The 21704-nt window shown below is 39.6% G+C and overlaps 1 protein-coding gene across 7 annotated transcripts in view; it reads left to right on the forward strand.

Moving 5' to 3' along the window:
- LOC117669898 (apoptosis-enhancing nuclease-like) overlaps positions 1–21704 on the forward strand; it is an 82171-nt gene that overhangs the window by 50845 nt on the left and 9622 nt on the right. For 3 of the 7 annotated variants that reach the window (XM_087878360.1, XM_034424670.3, XM_034424672.3), the window contains one exon: positions 16068–16261. In XM_087878360.1, the coding sequence (XP_087734486.1) occupies positions 16167–16261 (95 nt within the window). In that variant the 5' untranslated portion in view covers positions 16068–16166. Of the gene's footprint in view, positions 1–9093; positions 9554–13944; positions 14216–15264; positions 17385–17476; positions 17621–21704 lie in introns of those variants that run through there. The other 4 variants (XM_034424669.3, XM_034424673.3, XM_034424676.3 and 1 more) reach the window with 4 other exon arrangements.

Consider the following 21704-nt stretch of genomic DNA (forward strand, 5'->3'; position numbering starts at 1 on the left):
GTTGTATGAGTCAGACCTTCACATTGTCTGTAATATGGGGGATGGGTAGGCATAGTATGTTACGTGTTGTGTTATCGTAAATCAGATTCAACATGAATTATATTGTGCAGTACAACATTTGGGGCAGCTGTCCAGGTGCTGAAACCAATTGCCTATCTCTAAGCCCTCCTGCTTCTCATCTGAACGGTGTTTTATGTTTGAAGTTTGACTCGTTGTCCTCTCCTATGAATTAGTATGTCACCCACCAGAGGCTGATAAAACCTCAAATTCTCTCCCCAAATATTAAAACTCCCAAAACATTTCATTTCATTTAACTTATGAAAAGTCACTTATAATATTCTATCATTAAATAGAAAATAATAAGATGATGACAATACTTTATTGTTGTAAAATATCATGAATAGAATAGAATAACAGAGTTGGAAGGGACCTTGGAGGTCTTCTAGTCCAATACCCTGCTTAGGCAGGAAACCCTACACCACTTCAGACAAATGGTTATCCAACCTCTTCTTAAAAACTTCCAGTGTTGGAGAATTTACAACTTCTGGAGGCAAGTTCTTCCATTGGTTAATTGTTCTGACTGTCAGGAAATTTCTCCTTAGTTCTAGGTTGCTTCTCTCCTTGATTAGTTTCCACCCATTGCTTCTTGTCCTATCCTCAGGTGCTTTGAAGAATAGTTTGACTCCCTCTTCTTTGTGGTAACTCCTGAGATATTGGAACACTGCTATCATGTCTCCCATAGTCCTTCTTTTCATTAAACTAGACATACCCAGTTCCTGCAACCGTTCATCATATGTTTTAGCCTCCATTGATCTTCTCTGCACTCTTTCTAGAGTCGCCACATCTTTTTTACATTGTGGCAACCAAAACTGGATGCAGTATTCCAAGTGTGGCCTTACCAAGGCATTATAAAGTGGTATTAACACTTCACGTGATCTTGAGTCTATCCCTCTGTTTATGCAACCTAGAACTGTGTTGGCTTTTTTGGCAGCTGCTGCACGAGTGAGTTTATCTTTTTGAGGGGGTCTGTATGGATTGAAGAAACTTTGCTAAAGCTGATCCTTGGGCTCATGTAATTTACTGAAACCTAACCTCCAGAGAACAGATCACAGGCTTTATATACCAAGTTGTGCCAAACAAATAGACCATATTACTGCTAACTAAAGGGATGACTAGAGTCGGGAACGACTAGCATATATGTGCGAGGGGAATCTTTACCTTTACCTTTTTTACTGCTAACTATAGGTTCACCTAGTATGCTAAAACAATAGCTATAGTTCCCCAAACCTGAAGCTAATTGCCAAAAGCTGAAATCATACAAAATGCCTATCAGGTTAAATAAAAGTGTTGCATTCTCATAATAAGCTAAGTTTGATCGGGTTTCTCCTTCATTTGTTTGGCATGTATATGTGGCTTAGCATGTCGTGTGAACTGCTATGCATGTTTGACCACAGCTCCAGAAATTTGAATCAGCTTCTATTGCTAGTGTGAATTAAAGTATAAAAAATATTTTTTTAAATCTTAATAGAATAAAAGAAACTTAGAGACAGCTAGCTTTATCATTTATATGTTGTATCGTGTATTAAACATTATATAGCAATTGCTGATTGACCAAAGTACCTTACAGTACGGTATTATTATTATTAAATTAAAGAAAATAAGATGACAATGCTACTTTATTGAAAAATATCATGAAATTGTCTTTTTAAAAAAGAGAAAGATATCACAAGAGCTAATTTAGTTAAGAAGGCCATGTTTATATTTTTAAAAACTTGTTTTTTAAAGTGCATAGTTATGAATAATTGTGCTAAATCTATCAAAAGCTTAGCAAGCCTCATTCCCATTTTTCTCTGGTTCTTGATATTTTTCTTATGTGATATTGTTCAACGCTCGCCACAATTTTGCAACACAATCTTTTGGGAAGAGGTGTCCAAGAGCTGTTGAAAGGGGATTTAAAGGTGCTACATGCAATTCGCAGAATGTCAAGGCCTGCCTATTGGCAACTCTGTGTATATCAGAATTGTTCCTAAATGCCTCAGCCAAAATCTCTCTACTGGTTAAAGCTCATGCCATTACCATTAAGAATAATTCTGACATACATCAAAATTCGCTGTGGGTCTGCCTTGCCAACTCCCTTCACCTAAATAGAGTTGATTAGAGGTTTGGCCATTAGCAACCATTTTTTACCTCAGGAGTTGTACAAATGATTTATATTAAAAAAAAAAAAAAGGCTTTCCCTTTAAAAGCCTTCCTTCCATCTGACACTTTTGTTTTTGACTCAGATAAAAACCTTGAAAACTCCAGAAGTGAAAGAAAGTAGAAAATCACACATACGCACACACCACCTTACACAAAAGAGGCTAATGGTTGGTCTATTCAATCAGATAGCATGTTAAAACAGGTCACACAACCCAGATAACATTATGTTTCTCTCGTCCCTATGAAGCAGTTTGGAATTCAGTGTAGATTTTTTTAAAAAATGTTCTTTTTGAAGATTGCTTTTCAGCTGCCTCTTGAATAAAACACCTTACTTGGACAGGATTCAGACATTTATGAAGACAATTGTTATACTGTGCTGCTACAATTTTTTTCCCCAGTAATAAATGTGATTTGATATAGAAATGTGGATGAGCATATTACAGTTGTATCTAGTCTTCCATTTAAGTGAATGCCACTGCAATGAAGGGGACGTACAAAATATTTTTAAAAAGCTTTTAGAAATTACCATTACTTTTTAAACAATAGCCACTAATTTATAGATTAGCGTTAGATAGATAGATAGGTAGGTAGGTAGGTAGGTAGGTAGATAGATAGATAGATAGATAGATAGATAGATAGATAGATAGATAGATAGATAGATAGAATTCTTTATTGGCCAAGAGTGATTGGACACACAAAGAATTTCTCTTTGGTGCATAGGCTCTCAGTGTACATAAAAAGAAAAGATACATTCGTTAAGAATCATAAGGTACAACACTTAATGATAGTCATAGTCAGGGGTGAAATCCAGCAGGTTCTAACAGGTTCTGGGGAACCGGTAGCGGAAATTTTGAGTAGTTCGGAGAACCAGCAAATACCACCTCTGGCTGGCCCCAGAGTGGGGTGGGAATGGAGATTTTGCAATATCCTTCCCCCAGGAGTGGGGTGGGAATGGAGATTTTGCAATATCCTTCCCCCAGGAATGGGGAGAGAATGGGGATTTTGCAATATCTTTCCCCTGCCACGTCCACCAAGCCACACCCACAGAACCAGTAGGGAAAAATTTTGAATTTCACCCCTGGTCATAGGGTACAAATAAGCAATCAAATCATACTAGGAAACAATCAATATAAATCGTAAGGATATCTTACATCATGTTTAATAAAATCATCATGTGTCAAAAAAGCCACAAAGTGTTGTGTTCACATGATATACTTAAACCACACCTTACAAACTGAAATTACTGGATTCACACAACACAGTAAGGCAGTATTATGGATTAGTGCAATGTGACAACCAGTATAACCACATCATTGCTTATCATTTAAAAATGTCATTGTGTTATTTTCTTCACTATAAAATTAAATCCAGAACAATTAACGCTGTAAAGGGAAAATTATATTGCCATCTTATGCCTTTCAGCATGTTAAGTCTCATATCTGGTTCATGAGTGGGGAATACTACAACTGTATATCAATTCTGGTGGCTCAGCAGACTGATAGCATTGTGATTAACACCACCTGTCTGCAATTACTGTAAGTTCGAATCTCACCAGGCTCAAGGTTGACTCAACCTTCCATCCTTTCTAAGGTAGGTAAATTGAGGACCCAGTTTGTGGGGGCAATAAGCTGACTTTGTATAAATATACAAAAGGATGAAGGCTATTGCTTAACGCATTGTAAGCCGCCCTGAGTCTCCGGAGAAGGGCGGCATATAAATCAAAATTAAAAAAAAAAAATCGTTAGTTCAGCTCACAAATTATCCTAGGCCATCATTTATTTTAAATTTGGTTTAATTGGATAATTCATAAACTTCATATTTTTTTTTTCATCGTGGTTCGTTGAACTAGCTGTAACAGACTATCTCACTCATAATGCTAAATTATAAATCAAGGTTAATAAACAAACATCTTGAGTACACACAAAATGTTAAGTGCCGGTGTGATTGGTTTCGGCTTAGCAAGACAGCTTAAACTGAACAACATGTAAACTTAAACATGCTTTGTAAACCATGGCTCATCATTCTGTGCAACATATGGCCCAACTGTGACATTCAGAAAATTAGGCAGTCTATGGCTTAATGCATGTCAACCCATCTTTGTCTTGCAAGCAGCTAAATTCACAGATCCTACTCTTTAATGAAGCATATTTTTTTTTCAGTGAGAAAGACTGGAATTAACAGTAAGCAAACCCCAAACAAAGGCCATTCTTGCTAATTCCACTTGTTTGTACTTGTTTTGACTGTCGTGATCTATTTCTATGCATCAATTATGCATTTTAACAGATCTTGCTTTGCGATATAAACCAGGTGTTGCTTCCCCTAACAGCAGCTTGGCAGCCCAATCCTGTCCTTCATTTTCCCAAAAGAATAACATATGGATAATTACGTCTCCCCTCCTATACCTTGTGGTTTTGCCACATGCATAATAATAATAAAAAAAAGAGTTTTGCTATGAATCAGAGTGACCTTTGAGGGCCTCCTGGGAAGTTATTGTGCAATGTTTAAACCATTTAGTCATTAAGGGAGCATTAATTAGCTGACACCAAGGGCCATGAAAATGTTTCAGATTTTTTTTCTTTAAAAAAAAAACAAAACGATTTAGGACAATTTTTTTTTTATAGCTGTGAAAAGATTGAAAAAGGGAAGAGAGTGAGATATTGCTCTTAAGACAATTATTACCTTTCGTGTTTCTTCAGAGAATAAAATGCCCTTTGGTGGTGGAAAAGCCATAATGACTAGCTGCTAGTGGTGTTTTTTTTTAAAAGGTGGAAAAGAATGTAGAATTATATGTTGGAGGATGGAAAAAAAAACATTCAAAACTAGATCAAAAGAAAAACTGGAAATGCTGAGTTTGTAAGAAAAGGTAACCCCCCAAAAAATCCATTTCTATTTGGAGAGATCATAATTCTCAGGGCAGCAAAATTTGGGACCAAAGTCAATGCAGGAAGTTCTCAACCTATGATCACATTCATGCCCAAACTTTCCTTTGTTAAGTGAGACATTTGTTAAATGAGTTTTTTGCCCCATTTTATTTATTTATTTATTTATTTATTTATTTATTTATTTATTTATTTATTTATTTATTATTGCGATTTATATGCTGCCTTTCTCCCTGGGGACTCAAGGCGGCTTACAAAATGAGAAATTCCAATACAAATCACAATGAAATAAAATTAAAATCAGCAACCCTATTAAAAACAGTTTAAAATTATGACAGTGTACCCCCAAACGGATCAGTTGAGTTGACGAAAGAGCCACGTCTTCAGCTCGCGACGGAAGGAAAGAAGGTCGGAGGCTGTCCTGAGCTCGGTGGGCAATCCATTCCAGAGGGTCGGGGCTCCCACAGAGAACGCTCTCTTCCTGGGGGTCATCAGCCGACATTGTTTGGCCGACGGCACCCTGAGGAGGCCAACTCTGTGAGAGCGCACAGGACCTTGGTACAAGAGCCTTGGTAGTACAGTGGTTTAAAGCACCCTGTTATTAACACAGCTGCCTGCAATTACTGCAGGTTCGAATTTTACCAGGCTCAAGGTTGACTCAGCCTTCCATCCTTTCTAAGGTAGGTTAAATGAGGACCCAGTTTGTGGGGGCAATAAGCTGACTTTGTATAAAAATACAAAAGTATGAAGGCTATTGCTTAACGCATTGTAAGCCGCCCTGAGTCTCCGGAGAAGGGCGGCATATAAATCAAATAAATAAATAAATAAATAAATAAATAAATAAATCAAATAAATAAATAAATAAGATGGTGGGAGAGCGGCTGGAGATGGTCCTGCAAGTACCCCGGGCCTAAGCCATTTTATGACCTAACTTGCCACAGTTGTTAAGTGAATCACTGCAGTTGATGAGTTAGTTACCTGGTTGTTAAATGAATCTGGTTTCCCCATTGATTTTGTTTGTCAGAAGATCGCAAAAGGGGAATTTATTTGTTTGTTTGTTTGTTTGTTTATATTTATATACCGCCTTTCTCCCGAAGGACTCGGGGTGATGAACAGCCAACAGATAAAACACAAGAAATACAAAATTTAAAAACGGTATTAATATCCAATTAAATTAATTTGGCCCACAATTAAAACACCCCTATATTAAGACCAATAATTAGCAATTTAAGAATTAAAACAATTTAAAAGAGTTAGGCCAGCCCGGCTTTCTGGAATAAAAACGTCTTTAGGGAATGGTGAAAGGTGCAAAGATCCGGGATCCGCCGTATCTCCAGGAGCAGCTCATTCCAGAGGGTAGGTGCCCCCACAGAGAAGACTCTCCCCCTGGGGGCCGCCAGTCGACATTGTTTCACCGACGGCACCCTGAGGAGCCCCTCTCTGTGAGAGCGTACTGGTCGGTGGGAGACTATCGGTGGCAGAAGGCGGTCTCGTAAATACCCGGGTCCTAAGTCATGGAGCCCTAATAAAGAAAGGCCTAATAAGCAGGTATATACATAAAAGTATGCAGGCTATTGCTATAATGCATTGTAAGCTGCCCTGAGTCTACGGAGAAGGGTGGCATATAAATTGGACTAATAAATAATAAAATAAATGGAGCGCTCTAAAGGTGGTAACCAATACCTTAAAGTGCACCCGGAAAACCACCAGGAGCCAGTGCAGCTCACGCAGGAGGGGTGTTACATGGGAGCGCCGAGTCGCCCCCATAACCCCAGAATCACACAAAGCAACTGTCAGAAATGTGAGTCAGTTGTCAAGCATCTGAATTTTGATCGCATGATCATGGGGATGCTACGAAGATTATAACTGTGGGAAATGGTCATAAATCGCTTTTTCAGTGCCATTGTAACTTTGAATGGTCACTAAATGAACTGTTGTAAGTTGAGGACTACCTGTATATTTGAAAGATTGTAAGAATTTCAGAAGTTGGATATGTAGAAACCGCTGAAAACAAGTCCAAAATTTCCTAAGGCAATGGGGCAAGACTGTTTGAGAAACTGAATTAACATGTCAGATTCAACCATGGCTAACTGAATAAATCATAGTTGGCTGGGTGGGATTCATGATTCTGAGCCATAAACCATGGTTTACAATGGGGGGTGGTGGTCAAACTTGCAGCCCACGGGCTGAATGTGACATGCGCTGGCCACGCCCACCCCCGGTTTAGCAAAGAATAAGAGTAGAGTAGAGTAGAGTAGAGTAGAGTAGAGTAGAGTAGAGTAGAGTAGAATAGAATAGAATAGAATAGAATAGAATAGAATAGAATAGAATAGAATAGAATAGAATAGAATAGAATAGAATAGAATAGAATAGAATGGAATAGAATAGAATAGAATAGAATTCTTTATTGGCCAAGTGTGATTGGATACACAAGGAATTTGTCTTGGTGTATATGCTCTCAGTGTACATAAAAGAAAAGATACGTTCATCAAGAATCATAAGAATCATAAGGAGGGAGGGAAAAGTTGTGATACATCATGTGACGATGATGTGACAATGCAAGTTTGACACCCCTGGTTTACAATCAATCATGCTTGTGCCTGGAATGCCTGAGGAGACCCCATCTTTTAAGCATACAATATATTAATCCATGATAGGTTTAAGCATCATTTATTAAATGAACTGCCATTCATTCATTCAATGCAAACCTTGGACTTTAAACAATAGAGGCTGAAGTCAGAGAATGGCAAGGCTAGCAGATTCTCCTTCTCTTCTATCACTCATTACTCAGCTGTCTGCCTTTCTTTACTGTTGAAATGAAAATCCAATTCGCTCTAAAAATTAAAGAAGGCAATTTTCACAGTCTCCCAGTTGTGCCCAGTTAAACCCAATCTTTTACAAGATGGCTAAAAAAGTCTTTAGACATTTTTCTCTTGCCATCTTCCCTGACCCTCATGATTTTATACACTCTGCCTAACATGTAATGGAGTGGAGTGGGGTGGAAAATTATAATAGGAATAGGAATAGGAATAGGAATAGGAATAGGAATAGGAATAGGAATAGGAATAGGAATAGGAATAGAATAGAATAGAATAGAATAGAATAGAATAGAATAGAATAGAATAGAATAGAATAGAATAGAATAGAATGTAGAGTAGGGTAGGGTAGGGTAGGGTAGGGTAGGGTAGGGTAGGGTAGGGTAGGGTAGAATAGAAATAGGAATAGGAATAGGAATAGGAATAGGAATAGGAATAGGAATAGGAATAGGAATAGAATAGAATAGAATAGAATAGAATAGAATAGAATAGAATAGAATAGAATAGAATAGAATAGAATAGGAATAGGAATAGGAATAGGAATAGAATAGAATAGAATAGAATAGAATAGAATAGAATAGAATAGAATAGAATAGAATGTAGAGTAGGGTAGGGTAGGGTAGGGTAGGGTAGGGTAGGGTAGAATAGAAATAGGAATAGGAATAGGAATAGGAATAGGAATAGGAATAGGAATAGAATAGAATAGAATAGAATAGAATAGAATAGAATAGAATAGACCTTGAAGGTCTTCTAGTCCAATCCCCTGCTTAGGCAGGAAACCGTACACCACTTCAGACAAATGGTTATCCAACCTCTTCTTAAAAACTTCCAGTGTTGGAGCATCCACAACTTCTGGATTCAAGTTGTTCCACTGATTAATTGTTCTAACTGTCAGGAAATTTCTCCTTAGTCCTAGGTTGCTTCTCTCCTTGATTAGTTTCCATCCATTGCTTCTTGTCTTGCCTTCAGGTGCTTTGGAGAATAGCTTGACTCCCTCTCTTCTTTGTGGAAACCCCTGAGATACTGGAAGACTGCTGACACTTTGGGAATACAGATGTCACAGGGAGTGAATTCATGCTTGCAGACCCATTGCGCATCTCTGCCAGACTCCTTATGGAAGACTAGTGATTTTGTTGTTTCTGTAGCTCATCTCATGACAACAAGTCGCAGTCTGCCTTATGGGGTCTGGTCCCTGCCTCAGTGATGAATCAAAAAGGATTGACTGCAGTGGTTCCTTTCATCCTAGTTTTCCACCCGGCGAGAAGATGGATGAAGTATTTGAGGGCGCTGAAGAATTTTACTGTTTCCAATCGCCTCCACTGTTGCTTTTGTGGCTGTTCGAAAGGAAAGCAATAGGAGGGCAGGTTTGAAATGCCTTTTCTCTGCTGGCTACAGAAGACATTGCAATATCTTCCAGCTAACGTCAGTTCAATGTGGACCTCAAGACTGCACTGTCCACAAGACATGCCTCTGCCCCTTATTTTGCACTGGATCCGAAAAGAAATCGGAAGTCTGTACAGTGAATGTAAGACTGAGACAATAAAGTTTATAAAACACATCATCACTCAATCTGCTTCAGTATCCACTTGCAGTCTTCAAGGGCTACCACATAAACTGAGCACTGCAGTAGCCTATATGAGAAATGAGTGATGCTCAGTGGTGGGTTTCAATTTTTTTTTACTATCGGTTCTGTGGATGTGGCTTGGTGGGCGTGGCATGGCTTGGTGGGCGTGGCATGGCATGGCTTGGAGGGCATGGCAGGGGAAGGATACTGCAAAATCCCCATATCCTCCCGATCAGCTGGGACTCAGGAGGCAGAGAATAGATGGGGGCAGGGCCAGTCAGAGGTGGTATTTACCGGTTCTCCAAACTACTCAAAATTTCCCCTACCGGTTCTCCAGAATTGGTCAGAACCTGCTGAAACTCACCTCTGGTGATGCTCCTCATTCGCTGAAGCCAACATTTCCTTTTCTAAGAAGCTGTGCTGTTGGAGCACCAGGCAAAATTGTGCAAATGCTTTTCTAGTTAAGATTCACCTGGTCTTCCAGGAAGAGCTTTACATTGTTAAACATCTCAAGCTGTGAACATGACTGAATCTCAAAGGTTGCTTAGGCATACGTCAGGAGATACAACTAAAGTATCTTTAGCTGTGGTGGCGCAGTGGTTAGCATGCAGTATTGCAGGCTAACTCTGCCCACTGCTGGGAGTTCGATCCTAACTGGTTCAAGTTGACTCAGTCTTTCATCTTTGTGAGGACAATAAAATGAGGACCCTGATTGTTGGGGGCAATAGGCTGACTTTGTAAACCATTCAGAGAGGGCAGTAAAGCACTGTGGATAGTATATAAGTCTAAGTGCTATTGTAAGATGTAGCAGATGATTTCATACATCTTGATAGCTTTATTAATATTGGGTTTAATTTTCTTTTGGTGTCCTAATTAGATACCTTACTGTATGGCTCAATAAATTGGACACCCCGAAGGTGGGTTAACTCGAAACAGACTAAGAATGTCATATGAGGTCTAATTAAGGCATGGCGCACATTAAGGCTAACCTTGTTTGCAGGACATGGTTGATCAGGTTGCTCCCTTCCCTGATGAAGTCATACATCATTACGCACTAGCATCACACCGTCTGGGATCACTGTGTCACTTTTAATGTCCTCCCACCTTCTTGAAAGGAATATGGGCAGTGCACACTTCCTTCCTCGGGTTCTCACTTCTTTTCTACCAGAGCAATAAATAAATCCACAAATAGCTACCCTGCTTCCCCAAAAATAAGACACCCCCTGATAATAAACCCAATCGGGTTTTTTGAGTGCATGCACTAAAATGCCCCCCCTGAAAATAAGCCCTCCCCGAAAATATTTAAACACATGTGCAGCCAGTCCCCGCCATTTCCTCTGGTTTCCTCCATGCGCCCCAAAATAATAAGACCTCCCCAAAAATAAGGCCAAGAGCTTATTTCAGGTTTCAAAAAAAATATAAAACAGGTCTTATTTTCGGAGAAACGCGGTACACAGCTCACTCTCTTCTATTTTCTTTTCATCTGCAGAGGTGACACTTAAAAAGGAAGGAGAGAGGGGGAGGGAGAGGGAGGGGGAGAGAAAGGGAGGGGGAAAGGGAGAGAGAGATTAGAAAGAGCCCATTTTTAAAATGTCTTGTGAGGATTTTGTCTCAGATGGAGAGAATTAGGTTTACCCCTTCGCTTCAGTAAAGCTTTTTTTTTTTTTTAATATGTTTTATTAATACATTTTTAATACACATAAAAAGTTCCATATCTGAATAGCTTGTTGTCTGGGCACAGTTAGTTTTAAGTACCGTAGATACAACATTAATCATAATCGTAATCATAATAAACTTACCAATATTAATCGCAAAGTAATAATAGAATCTAATTTATCCCTCTTACAAAATTTTCAATACAAAAATTTTTTAATATCTTTTTCGATTCTAACCTCCGTTTCTGTTAGTTAACCATTGGTAAAAAGAAAAGTTCCATGTTCAAAACTATTTCTGTTTCTGCTTCAGTAAAGCTTTCAAGTGTCAGAGCTGGTCAGAATGTTAACTTAGGGTTAACAGTCTTCGGGCGGTTTTAAGACTAAAACTAACCACCAGAATTTTTTCTGGAATCGGGATATGGACAGTACACTCCATCCGTTACTACCCTGTTTCCCCCAAAATAAGACATCCCCTGATAATAAGCCCAATCGGGCTTTTGAGTGCATGGCAATAAGGCCAAGAGCTTATTTCAGGGTTCAAAAAAGTATAAGACAGGGTCTTATTTTAGTGGAAACATGGTACGTGCCAGTTAAACCTGATGCGTGGTTTGTGCGAAGGTGTCCCAAACTTTATCCAAAGCTCTGCTTCCTTGTTCAGTGCATCAGCAAACTCCTCTCTTGCCGTACAGTATCTGAGCGGAGAGGAGAAGGAAGCAGGTCAGGTGGCACCGTTCTCCTCACAGCCCTTTGCAACCGCCAGTCTTCCTGTCAGCCCATCACCAACGAAACCAGCAGGAGCCTGTCCTTGTTAGAAATCTTATTTGCACAAGAGGAGAGTGCAAATTACCATCTCTCTCTTCAGCCCTGGACTTCCAGGGGGTTGAAGGACAAGAAGGAAAGATGCAAGTTAAAAATGCTGCCATGCTGGGATTCTTCCAAGATTAATGAGACGTGACCAGGAAAACGAATAGAAAAAGGGCTGGCATGAAGAAAAGACAAATTCCGGGTGCTTGTTTTTCTTGCATAAACTCAGTAAATGGAGAAACAAAAACGTCGTTGAATATGACATTCACAAATGAGTTGCAGTTTTAGGTTATCATATGTATTTGGAAGCCGTGATCCCACCTATAAGGCTGGGAAAAAAAGCTGGGTTTTTTGGAATTTCCCTGAATGCTGTTACTGGTCAATGTAAATGATAAATCTAAAAGAAACCCTGATCTGAATCTTTGGCTGCACAACAGACCCTCTAAAACCACTTCATTTGTTTTCCAGAGGATGGAATCGTAAACTTAACTCCCCCCACTCCACACACACACACAAAAAGTAGGTTTGCAAAGCTCTCCATCCCAAACCAAGATTTTCACTCACCAAATTTTCTGCAAATTATCAGACTCGATTAGCGTGTTGCGTGAATGTAGACTGCAGGTATGCCTCAACTTAGAACAGGTTATTTAGTGACCGTTCCAAGTTACAATGGCATTGATTAAAGTGACTTATGACCACCCTTCACATTGAAGACCCTTGCAGCATCTCCATGATCATATGATCAAAATTCGGAGAGATGGCCACTGACTCATATTTATGATGGTTGCAGTGTCCCGGGGTTATGCAATCACCTTTTTGCGATGTTTTTGACAAATAAAGTCAATGGGGAAGGCAGATTTACTTTACCGCTGAGTTACTAACCTCTGTAGTTCAGATTCACTTAACAATCGTGGCAAAAAAAAAAAATTGTAAAAGGGTCGTAAAATTTACTCCACAGCTGTCTTGCTTGCTTAGCAACAGAACTTTTTAGGATCAATTGTGATTGTTAGTCGAGAACTACCTATATAGGATACAATAGTTTTAGGCCAAAATTTAGGCCTTTTGGGAAAAGTGTATTTTTGAGGTTTGATGGCTAATAACACCACTTTTTTTTTTTTTTTTTTTTTTTGGAGTTTCAAGATACTCCTATTCCACTGCTGGAATGGCCTGGGAATAACCCAGACCTTCACCCAATTGAAAATCTATGGAGCCGACTAAAGAAACTTGTTAGTCAGAAGCGACCCAGCAATAAAACCCAGTTAATAGAAGCAATCCTTCAATCTTGGTTTCACATGATAACAGCTGCAGAACTAAAAGACTTGGTTCACTCCATGGGAAGACGTTGTAAAGCTGTAATTCATGCTAAAGGTTACCCAACTCAGTATTAACTGACATGGTGATAATTTTTGTATATCTCATTTTTCTATGGTGATAATTTTTGTATATCTTGTTTTTTTCAACGTGTTTCACTTTTCTTCTTTATACTGTAACTGCTATTCTTATAGCAAATCCTTCATAAAAGTTATTGCACTACATTCTTGATTAAATTATCTTTCCATTTATCTATAATTTTAGGGTACTCCTCCAAATAAAAAGAAAGTGGTGTTATTAGCTAGTTTTAGAAAATAACAACTTTTCCCAAAAGGTTTCCACAATTTTGGCCACTCCTGTAGTTTGCCGTGGTTCTACAAAATAAACAGAGAAGATGTCATGGGATTTCTAATGTCTCCTTTCTTACTGCTTCTCCCGGAGAGGAAGAGCAACGACATTAACCAAAATTTTCTGAGCCAGGATCTGAAGATCGCTGTTGCTTAGTTTGTTGGGGGGGGTTGGAATTGGCAGGGAAAAAAGCACAGACTCCTGTAAGTCTAAATTGGAAGTTGATCCAGTCAACAATGAAGGATGCAGCTCCTCATCAGATCGGTCATCAAATCGGTTTCTCTTTTGCAAGGGAGGCCGACAGCTCTTCCTTTTCCTTTGTTTGTTTCCTTGTCTTGTGTTTTTCTGTTTTTTCCCCTTTTCAGCAGACAGTGGCACCCACAAACCCTATCTCAGTTGCCTGCCATTCAAACGCGAGCCACGCACGGATTGGAAACCTACAAACAGACCTCAGGAAAGGGATGAGAAGCCGAGAAGACAGTTGGGAAGACTTCATACATGCAACTGCAGCCAATTTCCACTCCATGTGACACGGGGGAAAGCTGCTAATGAAAGTCGCTCTCGCAAGAGACAGCCTGCTATGTGCTGTTGTCCACACAGGCACACAGTTGTCTCGGCAAAACACAAAGAGCTGAGAAGGTAGGGTGACCAGATACCTTGAACGGGCAAAGGAGGACAGAGACAATTAAAAAAAGAGAACAAAGGGGAGAAGGGAAGGACACACTAGTTACCTTTCTTGGCACCTATCACAAAAATGACAGCAAAAAGCTGCAAGGAAATGTAGTTAGACGTAAGGGTAAAGATTCCCCTCGCACATATGTGCTAGTCGTTCCCGACTCTAGGGGGCGGTGCTCATCACCGTTTCAAAGCTGAAGAGCCAGCACTGTCTGAAGACATCTCTGTGGTCATGTGGCCGGCATGACTTAATGCCAAAGGCGCACGGAACGCTGTTACCTTCCCACCAAAGGTGGTCCCTATTTTTCTACTTGCATTTTTTTTATGTGCTTTCGAACTGCTAGGTTGGCAGAAGCTGGAACAAGTCACAGGAACTCACTCCGTTACGCAGCGCTAGGGATTCGAACCGCTGAACTGCCGACCTTTTGATCGACAAGCTCAGCGTCTTAGCCGCTGAGCCACCACGTACATGTATATGAAATTACCTTTCTTCCAGGATCAGAAAGGCTGCTTTTTCAATCGCAATATTTTCCCAACACATCTTTACTTTCAAGAACATAGGTCAGTAAATAATAGAGAATCCACAATGGCACTTTCCAGATTTCACTATAGAAACCTACAATGAGTATTGGAATCTACAGATTATAGCAATCTGAGATTTGAAAGAGCCAGATTGTAGCGGATTGCTGGAATCAGAAAATCAATGAACTAATCTAGATCTAGTTGGGACAGCCAGAGGAAAAAAGGAGGAGGCAATTTACAAGACCACAATAGTCCTCAACTTATGACAACTGAGCCCAAAATTTTTGTTGCTAAGTGAGACATGTGTTAAGGGAATTTTGCCCCGTTTTACGATTTTCCTTGCCACATTTGTTAAGTGAAACACTGTGGTTGTTACAGTAGTAACACAGTTGTTAAGTGAATCTGCTTTTCCCATGGACTTTACTTGTCAGAAGGTCGCAAAAAGGGGATCACATGACCCCAGGAAACCTCAATGGTCATAACTGTGAGTCAGTTGCCAAGCGTCCGAATTTTGATCACGCGATCGTGGGGACGGTGCAACGGTCATAAAGTGTGAAAAACGGTCATATGTCACTTTTCTCAGTGCTGTTGTAACTTTGGTCACTAAACGGAGTGTTGTAAGTCGAGAACTACTGCAAATATTTTGATCCCCAGTCCCTTTCCATTTATGAACTCTTGGAAGCGAATATATGATTACTTTTGCTTCAATAATATTACATAAGGGAAATGTAAAACACATTTTGCCCCATCAATACATGTCCTCTTTTTTTTTTAACAGTTCATTGATATATTTTCACATTACATACATAAGTGCTTAGTGAACAGCGTGCTGTCTGGATCAATTTGTTTTTATATAATAATACTTTTCCCACTCCTAATTTCTACCTTTGCTATCCAACCATTTATAAAACAAGTCCCATGTTCAAAAGTATTCTGTATCTTTTTTTTATTTTTAGTGTCAATCTATCCATTTCTGCACGATCTATTTTTTTTTTAATTACATCATCCTCTATTTGTATTTCCTCATTTTTTCAGTACTGTGCAAATACAATTCTTGCTGCTGCCAAGACAGGTCATATTAAGTATAGGTTCCCTTTATCATATTTTTCAGGTATTATGCCTAGCAAAAATATTTCGGGTTTAAAAGTCTATTGTGTTGCTTTAACGTTTTCTCCAACTGTGTATATATTTTTCTCCAATATTTGCTTTCACACATGTCTACCATATATGATAATACGTCCTTGGGTATCTGGTTACATTTCCAACACATGTCCTTTCTTGATTCTTTTCTTAGTACTCTTACGTAGCTTTGGCATGCTGTCCGTGAAAACTTGGAGTGAGTGAAAACAATCCATAAAAAACAAACAAACCCCAAGACGCTTAAAATAGCTGGATGATAATTCAAGGCTCTGCTTGCCGGAGGACAGAAAAGGGAAGGCTGACACATCCTTTTTTTCTAGGCGTCTGGTACAGTAATCCTATTAAAGGGTGAGTTTGCTTATGCATGTATGTGTGTGTGTGCGTAAAGGATGACACGGAGGCATCGATGCTCTCCCATAAATGCCTGCTATTTCTCCCCTCCCCATTTCCTTGTAATTTCTTTAGTTAGCACGTCACAAGTTGCCGTCGTTAACTGCACAACACATGCCATCAAAATGATGCTGATGATTATCCTTTTGTTTCTGCAGTCCTACAGCCCTATCAGGCGTCGCAAGGCTCTGTGTGTGTGTGTGTGTGTGAGAGAGAGAGAGAGAGAGAGAGAAAGAGAAAGAAAAAAAGATAGAAAGAGAACAAGAAAGAAAGAGAAAAAGAAGAAAAAAGAAAAAAAGAAAAAGAGAAAAAAGAGAGAAAAGAGCGAAAGAGAAAGAGAAAAAGAGAATGAGAAAGAAAGAGAAAAAGAGAACGAGAAAGAGAAAGAACGAGAGAGAGAAAGAGAAAAAGAGAGAAAAAAGAGAAAGAAAGAAAAGAGAGAAAGAGAGAAAAAGGGAAAGAGAAAAAGAGAAAGAGAAAGAAAAAGAACGAGAAAGAGAAAGAACGAGAGAGAAAGAAAATGAGAGAGAAAGAGAGAAAGAGAGAAAGAAAGAGAGAAAGAGAACAAGAGAAAGAAAGAAAAAGAGAAAAGAGAAAGAGAAAAAGAAAGAAAAAAGAGAAAGAGAAAGAAAGAAAAGAGAGAAAGAGAAAGAGAGAAAAAAGAGAGAGAGAAAAAGGGAAAGAGAAAAAGAGAGAGAGAGAAAGAGAGAGAAAGAGAAAAAGAGAGAGAGAAAGAAAGAGAAAAAAAAAGAGAGACACGTTGCAGTCAAGCTACAAAAAAAATAAGAAAAGAAAGTTGTAAGATGCAATGCACAACCACGCTTCGCCCCCCACCGATTCCAGGCACCACGAGTCGCGTGTGAGCATGCGCAGGCAAGAGTCATCTGTTTTAAAAAAAAAAAAGTCCGCGGGAGCGGGGGCGATTTAGGATGCAAATCAACTCCGCCTTCTCTTTGCCAAAGCAGCCAATCAAGTCGGAGGAGGCGTGGCCGGCAACGCCGTCCCGGTCCGGATACGAGCAGTAGTTTTTTTTTTTTTTCCCGCTTCCGGGAAAGACACGTGCGAAGCCGGCTTTAGCTAGGTAAGGCTAATTGGGGGGGGGGGCTGATTTGCGGACGTGGCGGAGGGGGGGGAGGGGGAGAAGTTTCGAGAATCAGAAATTTTGGGGGTTTGGGGGAAGTTGCTCTGGGGCTGTTGGGTAGGAAAGGGGCAGCCCTGGAATAAGGGAAGGAAAGACCCCGCAGGAAAGGCTGAGACTTCAATTAGCTCCCTTTATATAGCAGGATCTGGAAAAGCCCCTTTGTTCTGTTTCTTAAAGTAAGTCATGATAAGGTGGTTTGGGTTGACTTGGGCTTAATTTCTGAGAGCCCATCAATCGTGGTCTGTAAATTCCAGTGTAAAATCAGTGCAACAACTTGTAAATGCTCCAACACTGGAAGTTTTTAAAGAATAGAATTAGAATTAATTAGAATTAGATTAGATTAGATTAGATTAGATTATTTATTTTATTTATTTATTAGATTTTTATACCGCCCCCCTCTCCCGAAGGACTCGGGGCGGTGAACAGCCAAAATTAAAAACATACAATATAAACAATTAAAATACGTTTAAAGCAGAATTAAATCTAAAATGGCTCCCCAATTTAAAACGCCTTACCCATACCCCTATAAATAAGACGAATTTAAAATTTAAAAATTTAAAATTTCCACATTTAAAAAGGGGGAAGATTTAGGCCAGGCCAGCTTGATAAAATAGAAAAGTCTTAAGCGCGCGGCAGAAGGTGCGCAGATCCGGGATCCTACGTATCTCCGGGGGGAGCTCGTTCCAAATCGTAGGTGCCCCCACAGAGAAGGCTCTCCCCCTAGGGGCCACCAGTCGACATTGTTTGGCCGACGGCACCCGGAGGAGCCCCTCTCTATGGGAGCGTACTGGCCGGTGGGAGGCTATTGGTGGTAGATTAGATTAGTGTAGGAAGAAATAGCCTTCTGGGTTCAGCTCCAAGTGGGGAAAAAGACACTGGAAACATGGAGACTGCTTGGAAAGATAGTTTAATGGTGGACAGGATCACATGGTTTGAGTTCCTGAATAGAAAAAAGGGATGAGACGCATTGAGTCCCCCGGTTTTATGCCCTCTCTGGCTTTGAACTTCCTGGGACCCAGAAAGAGTATCCTGATTGGTTGTCAGACTCCCAGGGGGTGGGGGGTCTTAGCTAGCCTTGCTGGCTGATGTAATCTTCCCAGGTGCCATGTGGTGAGTTTCTGTTGCTAGATGGGTCCTATTGTGTTGCAGATGATGGTCTATTGACAAAGATTGAGTTTCTGCCTCTGGCCCCTTGACAAAGGGTGGGGGCAGGAAGATGGGAGCTGCTTCGTCCTTAAAACATGCTTCTCCATTTCTCGTCCAAGGAAACATAATATTCTGCCTTTTTAATATTTCCCATAATATTTCATTCCTCTAGGAAAGGGGTGGGTGCTAATTTATTACATTAGATTAGATTAGATTCTTTATTGGCCAAGTGTGATTGGACACACAAGGAATTTGTCTTTGGTGCATATGCTATCAGTGTACATAAAAAAATACGTTCATCAAGAATCATGAGATACAACACTTAGTGATAGTTATAGGGAACAAATAAGCAATCAAATCATACTAGGAAACAGTCGATATAAATCGTAAGGATACCAGCAACAAAGGTACAGTCATGCAGTCATAAGTGGGAGGAGATGGGTGATAGGAACGATGAGAAGATTAATAGTAATGCAGACTTAGTGAATAGTTTGACAGTGTTGAGGGAATTATTTGTTTAGCAGAGTGATGGCGTTCGGGAAAAAACGGTTCTTGTGTCTAGTTGTTCTGGTGTGCGGTGCTCTATAGTGTCATTTTGAGGGTAGGAGTTCGAAACAGTTTATGTCCAGAATGCCAGGCATCTGTAAATATTTTCCCAGCCCTCTTTTTGACTGGTGCAGTATACAGGTCCTCAATGGAAGGCAGGTTGGTAGTAATTGTTTTTTCTGCAGAAGAAATTGGGGGTTGGACTAGAAGACCTCAGAGCTCCCTTCCAACTCTGTTATTCTATTCTATTGGTGGGTGGTAGCCTAGGATCCTGGTCATAGGAGGATGGGAAAAACGAAAGAAGAAATGAAAAGTGAGATCTGGCTTGTTACTTGGATGCCAAAGGCGAAAACTCATGGAATGCTTCTCTTTAAGATATGGGATGTATTTTATCAATGGCTGAGGGAAGAAAAGGAGTTTGGAAATGAAGATTGAAGAGAAAGTAAAAATACATTAAGATAAAGATGTAAATAAAAAGGAAATTGTTAATATATATTGAGAATAAGGATATGTAATGTTAAAATGTATTATTATTATAAGATATTAAGAATGGAGAGCTTTATAATGTTTAAATGTATGATATACTATAATATTAAGCTTAGCGAAATAATGTTATGTGAATGTGAATGAGATGGAAAATAGTGAATGAGGTTGCACAGAGATGTTTGTAACCAGATGGGCACTGCAGATGGACAGATGGAATAATTATGTTTGTAATTGAAAAATAAAAAACTTTTTTAAAAAAGATGCGTGGACTTCAGTTCTCAGAATTCCCCAACTGTAGGAATTGTATCTGGGAACTGAAGCCCACAGATCTTAAAAGTTGGCAAGGGTGAGAAACACGACTTGACTAGACTAAAAAGTCCAACATTTGCAGAAGTTGGAAAATAATGCAGACACCTGGTTTGAGGTAGACTTGAGAGCAACTTTATCATGTGTAAACCTAATCAGTTATCTTTGCTTAGCAAACCATAAATAACGTTTGGCTTAAATCGTATGAAAGTACTTACACAAGGTGTGCAGCAGCTCCAGATGTAATCTTAAACCATAATGTTTGGCTTAAATCGTATGAAAGTACTATATATATATATATGGGTTTGCAGCAGCTCTGGATGTAAACTGAAGCATCGGATATCTACAAGTTATTTCTCCGGTCCCTTATAAAAAAGATAACAGTATGGATAGGAATGTTTCTTTGTTGTTTGCTAAAACCTCCCCCTCCCCCATGAAATGGAAAGAGGTCCAAAATTGGTATGAAAGTTTTGGGCCTTAGGATGTTATAGCACTTAGCAATAGCACTTAGACTTGTATACTTCATAGTGCTTTCCAACCCTCTCTGAGCAGTTTACAGAGTCAGCCTCTTGTCCCCAACAAACTGTGTCCTCATTTTACTGACCTCAGAAGGATAAAAGTCTGAGTCAACCTTGAGCCAGTCAGGATCAAACTGCTGGCAGTAGGCAGAGTTAGCTTGCCATAGCAATATCACTTTGCACTTAGACTTGTATACCGCTTCATAGTGCTTTCCAGCCCTCTCTAAGCGGTTTACGGAGTCAGTATCTTCCCCCCAACAAACTGTCCTCATTTTACCGAACTCAGAAGGATAAAAGGCTGAGTCAACCTTGAGCCGGTTGGGATCGAACTTCTGGAGTGAGCAGTGAGTTAGCCTGCAGTACTGCATTCTAACCACTGCACCACCACGGCTCTAATTATGTTGGTTTGTAACTTACTTTGCACGTTGTAGCCAAATTCTTGGTGATAAATCTTAAAAAGCTTTTGATAGAACTTATTTTGAACCTGTACAAGATACAGGTCTTGAGTGTTAACTGTTGCTTCTTTTTTCCTTTCTAATATTTTAAATGCAGTGTTTATCATGCATTAGAGACCTTAGGGCAGGAGTCCTAAGATATGCTGGCTGGAGAATTCTGGGAGTTGAAGTCCACAAGTCTTAAAGCTGCCAAGTTTGAAGACCTCTGCCTTAGGAGGTGGAAGTTGTCACTGCCAACAAATTAGTCTTTACCTATGGAGTTTTCAGACTTATAGAGTGTTTCTCTTGGGAGGTGCATTTATGCTCTTTTCTGATCTCTCTTAAGAGCTGGAAAATTATTACTATTCTCGTCACTATGGAGATTTTTACTTATTTAAGGCAACCTAGCACTTAAATAAACCAATTTTCTGGAGTCTCATACTGCAGTGAATTATAAGATAATTAAACAGAGTAGATTTGTTCTGCATAAACCACACAAAAATATTCCAAACTAGCATTAACAGTTTATGATACTATGGCTTTTAACAGCGAAGTCATTAATTGAAATGGTTAAATAAGTTGTATGACTAGTCATGACTTCCTAATATGGACACAATGCTTCATTCCCAATAGAAAAGATGAACAATGTCTTCCCATTTCAGGGTGGATCAAGCCTTTTTACTAGATTTAAATCATGATTTAAATCACCAGTAAAAAGGCTTGATTTAAATCAACACGATTTAAAGAGCAACTGTCATCTCTCTCCCACAGCAGCTCCTCCTCTGATCTGCTGTTGACTCACCGACAGTCCAGGGGTGAAATGT

This window comes from Pantherophis guttatus, chromosome 13, assembly GCF_059756535.1.
Source record: "Pantherophis guttatus breed Tessera chromosome 13, ASM5975653v1, whole genome shotgun sequence".
NCBI classification, from domain to species: Eukaryota; Metazoa; Chordata; class Lepidosauria; order Squamata; family Colubridae; genus Pantherophis; species Pantherophis guttatus.